This window comes from Rhea americana, unplaced genomic scaffold (genome assembly GCF_003343005.1).
Source record: "Rhea americana isolate MKP2758 unplaced genomic scaffold, rheAme1 scaffold_218, whole genome shotgun sequence".
NCBI classification, from domain to species: Eukaryota; Metazoa; Chordata; class Aves; order Rheiformes; family Rheidae; genus Rhea; species Rhea americana.
This window is the reverse complement of record NW_028186321.1, coordinates 345,436-359,576: the sequence shown is the minus strand read 5'-3', so window position 1 is coordinate 359,576 and position 14,141 is coordinate 345,436. Positions and strand designations below refer to the sequence as shown.

Here is a 14,141-nt window from a genome sequence, read left to right as displayed (position 1 = left end):
TCCCTCTCATCAGCAACATCTTTCTCTGCTATTGTCTCTAAGAAAAATAGTAGGTGGCAAAATTAGATCAAGCAGTCGGGAACAAAACTGTATTCATCTCTGCAGCAGGATTGTTTTTCACTCTCACCAAAGCTGATGAAAGAAAGCCTTTTTTGATGAAGTKCATGTGTGAACACAGCTAGAAAAGAGGGATGAAATGTCCTCAGTAGGAGGAAGAAAGTGTCAGCTTCATGCCCTTCCAATTTCTCTAACTATTCAGCGGTGGGAAATAGTTCAACTCAAACTACAGATAGGTCTGTATCATTATGTGGGCACTGGAAAGACATGGTAAATTTCTCAGAGCCTTGTCGTCTTAATATTCCGAGATTTCTAGAATTCTTCATGGATCTTGTGTCTTTATATGAGTGGGCCTTTATGTCTTCATCCTGAGGGCAGGATTGGGCAATCCTACCACCAAAGATGACTTGTGTGGGAAACCAAGCTACACAGTTTTGGCTGAAGACCTCACTGTGGTTTTTAACACAATAAGGTCTGTCTTCTGTTTTAGTGGTGAAGTCTCCCTTGTTGATGCAGAAATTTATTATGTGTATTGCAAAATACACAAGCAAATGCTGTTCTTTCTATTTGTTTCACTAATTTTGGTGGCCTTGCTTTGGTAGTAATGGAGATGTGTGCACAAAATTTGGCCCTTGAATTATTATATCCATGCTATTTTTTTCCAAAAGCTGTCGTTCTAATACTGATTCCTTAGCATACTGTAGTACTATTGAAGATTCTTACTACAAAGGTTTTTTTTAAAAATTTACCTTTTATCTCAATGTAGCAAGTATTTCTTTTCTTTTTGCTCTTGTGGTGATAGAAATAACTGATTAGTAGTGTCTAATTTGAAGCCAGGAGAACTCCAACAAGGAATTGGGCCAGATAATCTTTTTCTTTGAGTCTGGATTTTAGAGGAGGCCCAAGTTCAGACTAGGCATGAATGCGAAAAATAAACACTGGAGCTGAGGTGCAGTGCGTGATAGTTTACATTAGCGTCAGCAGTTTCTGCATGTGGCCTTCGGAAAGACTACGCTAACTGAAGAAGCAAGTAGATATGCATTGATGTGGCTTGACACAATAGGCTGAGGACACTTAACAGCATAGGCTCATGTTAAAGTTAGCCACATAGCGTATTAAACTCTCCAAACTGGTGTTGGAACAGACCAGCTGTCATAACAAGGTCTGTGGGGTGGGTTCTCTTATCTTTGGTTTTAACTATTTGTGATTTGGCTGCAGCTAATACCCAGTCTTGCTTTTTCCTTTATCTTTCTTTTATGTTAGTGTTAAGTATTTCTATATTGTTCTGTAGCCAGTTTATGTTCTTTTTAAATGTATTGCTCAGAAATGGCATAGCTRTAGTTCTTCAGGGAGTTCCTTTTCAAAACATTGATATTAAGAATACTTAGACTTACAGTTTAGCTGGCTAGAACAGCTTTATACTTTAACATGCAAAATTATAACTCTTCTATGAGACGAGTGCTACATGGATGAGTCAGATTGAAGGTATTCATAAGATTCATATTTCAGGAAACATATTGGATGGGCAATAGCACAGCAATTACCTTTTTAGCCTTATTTTGTAAAATGGCTGGCATGTGCCTGTTTTTGAGTGACATTTAAGTTATCGCATCCTGCTAAAATAGAAATGCAGACAATAAACGGAAGAAGCCTTGATGTTTCAGACAGCAGCCTGTTTATTTTTAACTCAGTCCTGTATACTGCTTTGAACACATCTTTTCCACTCTGAAATGAACTCTCCTGACTCTAAAAGCATGTGATCAGCCTTTTCCTGATGGAGTACCTCTGTGAAAAGTGTGTGCAAAACTACCATGTTTCCCTTTACCAGTCTTCTGAATGACTTTCTTCCATCCTTCACAGCTTCTCTGAAATTGTTTCAGTTGGTTTTAAATTCTCATGTTTTGGGATTCCTAATGTCTATGACTTGTTCACCTAAAATACTCCGCTTCAGCCCAGTTTGCACCTGTGTATCACTAGGCCTGTATGTTGAAAAGCGTCATCTTCAGCAATTATCGGCCTTCTGTGTGAAGTAAAAATGCTGAAGAATTAGAATAGTTAGCAAACTTTAGGTTTTGCATTGGTGTCTTTGTAAGATGTAGTCATATTTTGCTGCTGAGGCACATACAGAAGAAAACACCTGGAGAAACCCTTTGCTTCTCTCAGGTAGAATTGTCCAGTATTTTCCTGCAAATTAGAAACAAGTAGGTATAGCAATACATAAGGTACACCTAGAAGGAGTACAGAGGAATAAGCACTTTTTTGTGGATGAATTTGGCCACTTTCCCACATTGTGCTCTGGATAGATCCTGTGGGATCCATGGAGCTGTTGGACTTTTGTTACAGAATAAAAAGCTAAAGTTGCTGCACATCCTGTAAGACTGTCTATTCAGTGCTGTGTTTCCTGCCAACTCTCCGGATGTCTCAAAGAGACCAGGAGCCAGCTGTAGAACTAGAACTGAAGATTTGGCCAGGTTCACTTGCTGTGGTGGTAGTACATTTTACTTTTTAAATATTAGAATAATTTAGTTTGGTCATATTTAAAACACTGCAGGCCTTGCATTTTATTGTGTGTGGAATAGGGAGGCAAAAAGTGATTTGGGAGGGGTAGGGAGAAGAAGGGGAGGACAKTTCCCAGGAGGATCATATAGATGGTTATTTCTGCCCCACTTCTTCCTGAAAGCTTAGATATACAGGGAGTGCAGGAGAATCTGGCTGCTAAGAGCCCTTTAGCAATGATGGATTTCTCATGTGTTTGTTTACACTGAAAAGTTCAAATACTGTCCAGCTCTGCCTCTAAAATTATGATTGTAGAGGGAATGTGGAAATGATTTTCATGTTCATAATTTATTTTCATGCAGCAGTCATTAAGTTAACTCAAGTCCTCCAGTACAGTGTGTCCAAAAAAATGAACCCAAAATGTAGATTCTGGTCTCTGATGTGTCAGCAGAAACAAAACAAACGTTTGAGAAGCAGGTATACTGGTGGTGGTTGCAGAGCAAGGTATGTATTTGTCCCCTTCAGTGCTTTCTAAAATCAACCTCAGATTTCAGGCTGTTATACTCATGGGGATATAATTACTTGGCACAGGTTCTGAGTTACGTCAATATGGATAGCAACTGTATGTGACCTCTAGGTTTCATAGGCGTCAGCACTTGTTTTTCTTTCCCTTCACAAGTGTAACTGGTAAAAGAACAGTCAGCTTTTCCAACCAACTGCTGTATGTTTTAGAAGAAAGCTAAGGAATAAGAAAAGGAAATTATCCATGATTTTCTGTTGTTAAGTATCATTTCTTGTTGATTATCAAGTAGGCTGTATATTTATAAATAGGCACATATATTTATATGTGGGCACTGAGTGATTGTGCTGGTCTTTTCCCCTCATCCCCCACCCCACCCCAAATCAGAGAGCAAATGCTTGCCAGAGAGCTTTTGTCTAGCTACTTTTCTGATCTCCTGTTCCCTTGCTTTTCCTCTGACAAAGGAGAGTAACAGATGTTAGGACTTCAAACGTTAATGGCAGATAGATATATACCTCTAACCCTGAAGTATATAGGAGATGCAGTATAAGTCATCAATTTCTTAATATCAGTTATGGTTTCACTCCCCACTTAAAAGCCAGCCAATACTGTCCTAATAGACATCTGAGTAACCACTAGTACTTTTAAATTATTCTGGGATAATTCTAACCTGCACAATATATTCTGAAGGTGCAAGAGGCTGACTGCAAATATTAAAAATTAATCAGTAACTTTGCAATGTGCTTGGAAATAAGCAATTCCTCAGTAATTATTTATATAAAACACCTTGGTCGTATAAAAACTTAACTTGTTGTTTAATATTAAAACTGGAGGGATAGCATTCATATGGTCCATATGTTATGGCCATAGACTTGCAAATCCTTAAATATGTGCTTGACTTTTAATTCATGAGAAAAATTTCTGTTCAAAGTTCTTGAGTGTAATGAGATGCTTGGGAGTTTCAAGTTAAATATGCACATAGGTCTTTGCATAAGTGCATTTTTTACATATCATCAGTTGTGTGCAATGACTTATTCCTAGCTAAGTGGCTCTTTATGCCCTATGCTCTACCAGAAATATGAAGAACTCCTATGCTTTTTGTTTTCTCATGTGCATGTGTTTTTTGTTTTAAATATTACCCTAGAGTATGATTTTTTTTTCCTTAATAATAACATATTTCATTAATAATATCAATAGTACAGATTACAGAGAAGAGATAAATAGAGGTTTACATTCTTTTCCATAATTGCTTAAAAAAAGTCATAGCCTGTGTGGATCGTATTGAATGGATTGTCTGAAAATACTTGCATGCTCCTTGCAAGTAGTTATTGATTGCCAATAAATTTTCATAAAGACTGGRGTTTGCTAAGAGAGGAATTATCTTCAACCTGTGATGCGACACCCTCCCTCCTCCCCCATTGTGTCATGCCCTCTAAAAGGAATGGAAAATAATGGGACTAGGTGTGACCTAAAGAGGTCACCTGTTCCATCTTTCTGCCTTAAAGTGGGATCAGCTGTGCTTACATCACTCCTGGCAGATGTTTGTCCAATGCCTACTAGAGACTTGAAAACAGCAAAACAAGATTACAAAAACTGAAAAGGAAGATGTAGGATATAGGTAAGAAGGAAAACTATGCAAGGAATATATCAGAAGGAGAAATGTAAATGGAGATATCTCAAAAGAGTCTTGGATGTATTTTATTATAATTTGAAAGCAAAGTCTTTCATTTCTATGTTATAGCCCAGAATAAAACATTGAGGTAAGATGAAGCAGAATAGATGATAAGCATGTATTACTTTTTTAGAAGTGATGGTTTAAGTTGCCATTGCAGCAGGTGCCAGCACTATCACTTTAATTCTGTTCAGTGAATGCACATTAACTAAGAAAAAAATTGTCCCAATTTCTTCTTGTCATCTTGTCCTGAATAAAATGACCAGGGTTCATTATGTCAAACATCAGAATTATAAAAGGATGTTACATTTGTTGATTCATAGTGATGAACAGTTTGTTCATAGGATTGTCATCTCTACTTGAATCTGCTGAGTTAGTCATAATTTTACTAATGTGAATTTTTAAAAGTTGCTATTAGCATGGCAGTACAAGTTTCAGCAATCATATTCTAGAAAACCTAATCATTTCAGGCATGTTTCAAGCTCTTCTGTACTGGACAGCTGCAAATACAAATCTAGTGTGACAAAAAAGTCAAGTTTGTAAAGGTCTTGGAGAAATTTCAGTAAGCAGGAATTTGTCAAATGCTCATGTGATATGTGGTCTGTGTAATGCACACTGCCAGTGTTTTAATCCCAGATTTATTACTGTGCTTTTTCATAACGCAATTGATAGGATTAACAGTGAGTAAAGAATAAGATCTTAAAGATGAGTGATAAGGAGAGACTGTAACTGTAGGTGCTGTTATTTCTATTTCTAACACTCAGTCTTATTAAAACAGTCTTATTAAAATTTGAGACCTTCTTTCCCCCCCCCCCSCCCCGTTTTCCCCTTGTTTTTTATATGAATGTAGTATCTCTGACAGGAGCCTGCTTCTAGGCTGAAGAACCTTGGACACTGTTTATGAACAATTTACTTAGCAAGAAGGTAAACCTGCAAAATGGACAAAAAGCTGGAATAGCAATTCCCTCCCACTTTTTCATCCCCTCTTCAATTTAATTTTGTGGTTTCTGCCCCTTCTCTTCTAATCAAGCTTCCCTGAAAAATGTCAAATGATAAAGTTTATTCCTTCATTAGGGAAAGCTTCCCGGTATCTCCTGGTTGTTTGTTCACATCCCATTATACACCACGTTGCCAGTGATCGACAGATACCAAGCATTGCATTGCCATCTGTGTTGTTTCAAGTGTCAGTGAATTCTGTATGGAGAAGTATTTTCTGTGTGTTAGGATAATTCCTTTGGGCAAAACARTTTTTAGAAGTTGAAATAAAATGTATTGGTGCTATAAAATAAACTGATGCTGAACATCACTGAAGCTTGGTTAAGCTGTAAATTAATTGTATTTTGTAAACTCTTTACCTTGGATTTGAGACTTACCTTTAACATGAGCAAATTTCAATAGCTCTTTAAAGACTAGATCATATTCCCCCACAGTGGTAAAGTTTTTTGGGGAGGCCTAAGATAGGGTAGCGTTCATTTTTACATGCAGTGTTCTCAAAGAAATTTAATTCCATTAGGCAGTCCACAGTATAAGAACGGCATTTTGTGTACCACAGCATAGCCCAACAGCGTGTGGCTTCTGTGCTTCCTCAGCAGTTCCTGAAGAGTCAGTGTTGGTCTAAATACAGACCTGAAGCTCAGGAGCCGGAGTATGTCACTGACTCGTTTCTCTCTATATCATGTGCTCTCTGCATAARACTAGGGGAGAGATGCTTCTCAGATTTCTGAAGATAAGTTAAAATTCAGTCTATGCTTGACCTTACAGATGGTGTTCTAAGCATGTCTGTAGGGCACTTGGAATTTCTAAAACACAGCCTGTTACTGCTGAACTGTTTTAAAGCTTTGTTGACAAGTTCATAATGGACATACTCTCTATATGCAGCTGTGGAAGTGCTCCCTTTGAGTGCACTGCCTTCCCATAGATTTCCAAACATTTGACAACATGATGTCTTTATACCTTGCTATGGATGGAAGGGGATGGGGGGACATTTACTATTTTGTGTCAAGTGAATGACACCACCAAGAGACTTTTTTATAAATTCAAAAACAAATATAGAACTGTATATATTTCATGCCACATTACTTAAGGAAGTAAAAATATGCCCAGGCTACTCAGATGAGCTATGAGGGAGAGAACAAGGTTAATGTATTTCATATGGGGGGCGGGGAGTGAGGTTCACCTTCAAGTTCTCTGCAGTTAGTGCATCTACATCATTGCTACTTCCATTTTCTTTACCATATCATATCTTCAAGGGGTGAGAAAGAAAGACTGTACAAACAGCCACACCTTTTGTGCACTGAAATCAAGCACTGCAATAAATGACCTCACAAGGTGTTTATCGCTGTGTAACAATGTCGTTCTGTGGGGGAGACCTTTGCCCTTATGAACCAACTATGCTGAGTAGAAGGAGAAAATATTTGACAGATAGACCCTTCTTAATGTTCTACTACACAATAAAGGTATAACCGTATAACAGAAGTGATTATGGCTTGCACAGCTATTAGCTTTCTACAAAGTAGACCCACTGAAGGAGAAATGAAGAACCTTTTCTGCAATGCTAGTATTTTTTCCCATTATTTCTGTCTCTTTCCCATGTTGTTCTGTTAGCTTTTTGGGAGGGCAGCTGGGGAACACCCTGCTAATTAAGACAGCCTTTGGAGTGGTTAAAATGCATGCCATGAGTAAGATAGCTGTCAGGCAAGACTGAGGACATTTTTTTCAGGGTAATGAGCATTTGAATTATTGTAGTGTGTGTCTGATCGTTTGGCTTCTAAAAGCCAATCTGCTGATTGTCAGCTTCTCAGTGCATGTGCTGCATGGCTTTGAAACCTCAGTGGCATGAATTATGTTTATTCTTTTTATTATTTACTTAACTGACATGAAACAAATAAACATTTCCATTGTTGGCAGCATCAGTAATGAAGGCATCAGTAGCTACAGTGCTGAAGATTTATCCAATCCAAATTCAAGCGTGGCATCTTCAGAGGTGACCCGACAAAGCAGTATCTTGCAAGAACATGGAGAACAAACTGGCTCCGACTCCTTAAAGCAGGTTGCAGAAGCAGGAGAGAACAGTCTACTTAACCCAATGCCTTTAGTGCACTGTGCYAGAGAATGCGTAGTAGATCTTACAAGCAGCAATGACAAGTTACCAACCTCAGATTGTAATGAAACAGTGGCATCACCAGATCCACTGAATGATAAAGCAGAAGGAGTAGCGCATACCATATCCATGGACAGAGGCCCAAAATGTGACAATATTTCTGCTGCTTTTACAAAAAATTGTGAGAGTGATCCCAGAAACACCAGTTTGGAACCCAGCCCTCCTGCAGCAATTACAGAAATGCAAGGAGCTGCACAAATGAGTTTGAGTGAATTAGAACCATTCTGGCAGCATGAACAGCAGGCCAGCATGAGGGAGCCACATGTCATCATGTTTCCCCAGGGTAAAGAAGCAGATTATTTTACTACTCAGGAGGCCAAGCAGGAGCTAGGAGTTTTGGAAGTAGGTCAGCTACAGAGTGTAATGCAGCTAGGTAGACAGAACACAGATGGTAGAGAGGGTCTGCTAATGAAAAAGGAAACCTTAATCCTAAATTATCCAGCAGCAGGAGGCTCAGACAGTGAAAAATATGGAGCAATTGTGAATGCTCAGAGTTTCATTGAAAAGTCTGAGATCAGTGAAGGCTGTAATCTACAGATGGGGGCTGTAACAACAGCTGAAGAGAATAAGGCAGACCCAGTTCTATCTGGAAGCAATGGGGAGCGATCARAAATTTGTACTTTAATGTCAGAGTTGCCTTTTAACCATCCAGATGTCTTCCTGGCACTAAAGCCAGAAGAACCTTCAAGGGAATACATGCCTGGAAAYGACTATCAAGATCCAATGATAAGCGAAACAGTGAAAACAGCCTCAGAAAAAATAGAACCCACTTTTCAAAGACAGCTTCAAAAGGAAGATGAGCTTTTTAGTTCCAAGCATTTCAGTATGCCTTTATTATTTAAGCAAGAGGAAGAGCAAAAATTAGCTGTCACAACTGAGAGCCCGAAAGATCAAGCCAGTAGCAACAAAATCATAAAAGCTGATGGTGTGTCTAGAGAAAGCACTGCACTTCCTGAAACAGAAAACATTATCAGTCCCACAAAGGAAAATTCCGTGATAGATGAAAGATTACCGAAAAAATATGCATTAAGTACTTCGAGCAGATCCACAGAGCTGAATCAAAAGGAAAGCGATATGAGCATAACAGGAGAAAAAAACAAAATTGTGACAGAGGAGGCACAAGTGACGGAAACCAATGAAGTACCTGAATGGTCAACTGAGGCAGAAACAATACTGTTGAACTCTGGTAGTAGCCACAACCAGGATGTAAAAGATACCCCCTTGGGACACAATTCCAAAGAATTCAGTTTTTTAGAAAAGACTTCCAAAGGCAACTTAAAGGAAGATACTATGGGTAAGCATCTGAATTCAAACTGTAACTTTAAATCACCTGAAGACAATTCACACACTCTTTGTTGTAAGTCTGAAGGACAAATGAGTAAAGAGAAAGCAGCTGCCACAGATGACCTACAGAATAAGAGCAACTTTCCGGTTGTGGCTTCACTGCAGCTATCTCAGAAAGAATACCCATTGAATTTTGATTGCTTTAATACTGAAGCAGAAGAGAAAACTTCAGGCTTGCCAGGATCTAATGGGACTGAAAAGGTTTGTTTAGCTGGTGCACACAGTTCACCAATCCTCCTCTCTGGGAACAATTATATTACATGGAGTAAGCAGGATGAATCCTGGGAACAGGCTTTTGTTAAAGAAACTACATTAGAGTCCAAATGCAAAACTGAATGTCAAGAAAAGCCTGAGAGCTATAGCAAGTCAGAAGAAAGTGCAGAGATATCCAAAACAGAACTTGAGCTTCAGGTCTTAAATGAAGTGACGGGGGCTATGGATTGCATTGGTGTACAAGCTGAGAAGGCCACACAGTTTTGGGACGACAAAGAAAGGAATAGTTACTTAACTGAAGTGCCTCACAGAGATCCAGAGCAAGTACCTGCAACTGTAACTGAACAAAGCAGTGCTGCAGATGGTAAAGAAAACAAGGCTATTGAACAGGAGAAGCACCAAAATGTAGTGAAAAGTCTTATGGAGGACAYAGTTTTGGCACTGAAAACTGAATGCAAATCCCATATGCTGCTGCAAGCTCAGCAGGAACAAATGGCTGCAGAGAGTCACAGAAACGTGCAGATGGCTTGTTCAGATACCTCAAAAGTTGTAGTAAATACTGCAGAGTTCACTCCTCAGCAAGTTCATGTGGAAGAAGTGGGTGATAGCAGCATCAGTGAAAATAACTACTCTGAGAAAGACAAATGCAGATCTTCTGAGACTCCAGTATACAGTATCAGGGAATTGCAAGAAAATGCAGATGTTCTAACTGCCCTTCCAAATGCAGAGCAAATGGAGAACTCTATGTTTGTTGCTGGTGAAAGCAATTGGATTTTAAATACAGGATGCAAACAACAGAAACCTGRAAGCAGTCTGGCAATTATCACAAGAACAGGCGATCAGGGACACAAAGCAAAGGCTCTAAAACCTGAGCAGTTACTAGGATTAAGCGATCACAGCAATGTCACAGAAATGTCTTTAAATATTTCAAATAACCTTAATGAAGAATCTTTTGTAGTAGATCCAGCACCATTCCGATGTGATTCTGACATCTCAAAAGAAAAGGACAAGGATAAAAGTACTGTTACGACGTCAGAGGACRTGTGCAGCAGTGAACACCTGCAAAATATTTCTGGTGTGGTCATGTCAAGTTTGCAAGATTGCAACCACGAAAACAGAACTGATCTCAAGGCAGAAAACTGCTTCAGTAAGCAAAAGTCAAACAAGCCCAAGCAGGATAATAATACTTTGATCTCAGCTACTCAGCATGAAGAAGCATGTCGTAGTGATACATTTTTTAAAGAATCCAACAGGAATGAACAGCCAGTCAGCACATGCAGGATTAAAGACAATACTGGCAAAAGCAGCGCTACTGCTATAAACTCTCTTCCAGGGACACAGAGTTCCGTAAGTGCCACTAACATATCGCAGGCTTTTCCAGCYGATAGTGTAGTAACATGTACTTGTGATAGTTCTGAGAAAAATGATCCTCACGTACCTAGTTCAGAAACTCGAGAGAAAATGCCGTTAATGGAAAAAACCTCAGACATGGCAAAAAATACAGAAAAGATAGGGGCTCTGACTGCTAATGAGATAATCACCCAGGAAGATGAAAACATGAAGATAAGTTGTGAGGACAATGCTTCTGCCACAGAAACAAACAGTGTGAAAACTTGTCCAGAGGCAGAAGGGTGTTCTTCACCTTTACAGGCACACAGGGAAGTAATTCCCACTGATAACTCATATAAATCCAGCTGYGTTCAAAAGACACCAGGGGGGCCTGGTTATTGTCAAGCAGATTTTACAGCCCTTTCTTCACTGACCTCTGCGTTCAGTCATCCTAGCCATCAACCTGGAAACAATAAGAACAATGGTACTGGGGGGGAATTGCTAAATAACGAGCTGGCAATTACAGCATGCCAAACTGCCTTGGAAGGTAACTCCACTTTACAGATTGCTACAGGTCTTCAGGCGTCTGTGCATTTAGGTCCTTCACCTGGGTTAAGCACAGGTAAAATAACTAATTCAGAAAACAGCCCTGCAGGGAATATGGATGTGAACAAGAAAGACTTTGCAGACCAAAGTTTTCAGAGTGAAGGAGAGAGAAGTTTAACCCTGTCAGAGACTTCAACTGTGGGACAGAGTACAGGAAGCTTATCACAATTTAATTTTGAGAAGCTGAAAGAAGAGGTAGCTGCAATTAAATCTAAAGAGACARAAAGTGATGTAAACTTCAAAGAACAGCAAAGTGACAGTTCATCAGAGTCTCTGTTAGCGCTCTCTACTCTAGAAGAGAAGCTGCTGAGCCTTTCATCTATTGGTAAACAAGAAGGCTATAATGAGAAAATCGCAACCAATATCTGCGTAGATGACAAGTACAGTAAGATCTTAGAGAAAWCTGGGAATTCAGATAAAATGGAAGGTGTTTTAAAGGAGAGCAGTATTTCTCAACAGTCTGCAGAGACTCATGCTCTTAGAGAGCATGAGAGTTTGACTTGCAGCGCTCYGGGCATTGGCTCCAGCCTCCCAGACTTCAGGGAGCATATCAGCCAGATATTTAAAAAAACTGTCCACAGTGCACTGAGTACTGAATTGCCCCAGCTTTTACCTGAAAATCATGCACGCTTCAAGCAGAGTCCAGTGGCCAAGGATATGGCAGAGCTGTGCAGTACGGAGAACTTYTCAGAATCAAACAGGATGGGCAAAACAATTTCTGAGAGTACCTCAGAAGCAGAGGAGCAAGAGTTGTCTTTAGCTATGGAGACTTCTTGCAAAACTCCCGAAGGCAATTTTCTACAAGAAAACACAGTGACAGAGCTGCCACCAGCAAATCTCCAGGATACTGAGAAAAATAGGCAGCCAGCTCACTGTTTAGAAATGGTCCCTAGACTGGATGGCTGTACACCTACTGAATGCTCTCTGGAAGATCTGCAAAATCCAGACAAAAACGCTGGGCATCTAAAGACCAGTGAGATGGAAGAAAAGGAAGGCGTGCGTGCTAGTGGTGCTGATCCTGAGTCACTAACAAGCTTAGAGATAAAGCAAGGATCTCCTTCATCTGATGGGGCAGCACCTGAGAACTTCACTGCATATTCTGCCCTTCAGCAGCAACCTGCTGTAACCGGTATCTCTACAGGTGGTATTCAGAAGAGGGAATTAGATGCTGCTWCTGCACAGGAAAATAATTTAATTACACAGTGTAATGCAGAAACCATTCAATCCAAAGACAATGTGAGCCTTCATAGCAAAGAGTGCCAGGATCCTAAGCCAAATAAACAGGAGAGAAGTRGGCACAGTGATCCAGCCACTGCCAAGAGCATCTCTGACATGGCATCTTCAACACTTGTACCGGGAGGATTTTACAATCATGAGAAATTGCCAGACAATTTTGATGTTTTACCTGGGGAAGATCAGGAGACATATATTCACAGCAATTTTATGCATGACATTAAGCCTCAGAATGACAAGCATATGATACAAGATGATCCAGTAAATAGGAAATCCCTGGAAACATCGCAAAATATACAAGATTCACAGCAAGAAAACAAAGTTACCATGCATGGGTTAATAAATTACTTAAAATATGAAGTAAGCCAGGATGATTCCTTGCAAACTGACTCTAAACTAGAATCTAGCAGTATGACTGAAGGAGCTGTGAAAGAAAAGAGTAACACAGTGTTAAGCACGGCAAAGGCAGGTAACAAAAAACCTGGAGACATCCCTAAAACAGGTATTGCAAGGATGTTAGTCACTGACAAAGGTGACTTGGCGTTAAACACAAGCACTGAAGAACAAGAGATGGACCTATACAAAAATTACTCTCAAACCATTCCTGTGATGGAGGAGGGTGAGTGTTCTGCATGTACAGATCTGTCTGTTGATTCTGAAAATCAGCCGAGCAAGACGAATTCAGAACATGAACGCRGACTTCAGGATGCCAAAAAAAAGCTGCTGTCGTTTGCTTTTATTGAGTCTACGGAAATTGAGCTCAATGAACTCCAAGACATGGCTGTGGCAGGATTACCGACTGAAAGGTATTTACTTTAAATTAATATGTGAAATGGTTGTCAGGACCCTGGGGCTCAATAGTGATAAAATTTTCCAGGCAGAAGTTCATTGTTTGGGAGGGCATGGCACTTTCTCTGTTCTTACATTTCCATTGAGTTCCTGTTGCTTTTAGCTGTGAAGTAGAAGAAAATTGAAATAATGTACAAGGGCTAGATATAACAGAAGTGGTGCTCTAAAACCTCGGGAGAATAATTCTCAACTGTTTACTGTTTGAGATTCCTAAATTGATCTGTGGTGACTCAGATGGATCAGTGCTCACTTCTGGTAGCATAAACTGTGGCAACCAAATAACACTTCTTAGCCTTAAGTTAGTAGGGTTTTGCCTAAGTTTTTATGACCCAGTTAAAATAGAATTGCAGAATTCACATGGTGGATTGCRATATTAAGAAAAAAAAAATTGCTCACACTGTTAGTTGTCTAGGTTTCCCTGTTACCCTCTCACATATTATAATTGCATTGGCAGTGCCTTTGATCAATGTATTATTCAGTGTTTCTAATGACATAAAGTTGTTTCAGATGTGAGTTGTTAGGATTTGTGGAGCCCAAGAATTCTTTATTTTCAAAACATAGCAGTAACTGCTTTAATCATTTTTTTTTCCTTGTGAGTTTCCAGTGTGTACATTGCTGAATTACCAGGTTGATACGAAGTTATTTCAAAAGAATGATCTTAG

At 39.5% G+C, this 14,141-nt stretch overlaps 1 protein-coding gene across 8 annotated transcripts in view; it reads left to right on the top strand.

The window, feature by feature from the left end:
* The window catches only part of TACC2 (transforming acidic coiled-coil containing protein 2), a 151,713-nt gene that overhangs the window by 33,133 nt on the left and 104,439 nt on the right, over positions 1-14,141 (top strand). For all 8 annotated transcript variants that reach the window (XR_014895874.1, XM_085305251.1, XM_085305249.1 and 5 more), the window contains one exon: positions 7,653-13,436. Coding sequence is in view for 7 of the 8 variants with exons in the window: in XM_085305251.1 (XP_085161377.1) it covers positions 7,653-13,436 (5,784 nt within the window). In the remaining variant the exon portion in view is untranslated. The remainder of the gene's footprint in view (positions 1-7,652; positions 13,437-14,141) is intronic.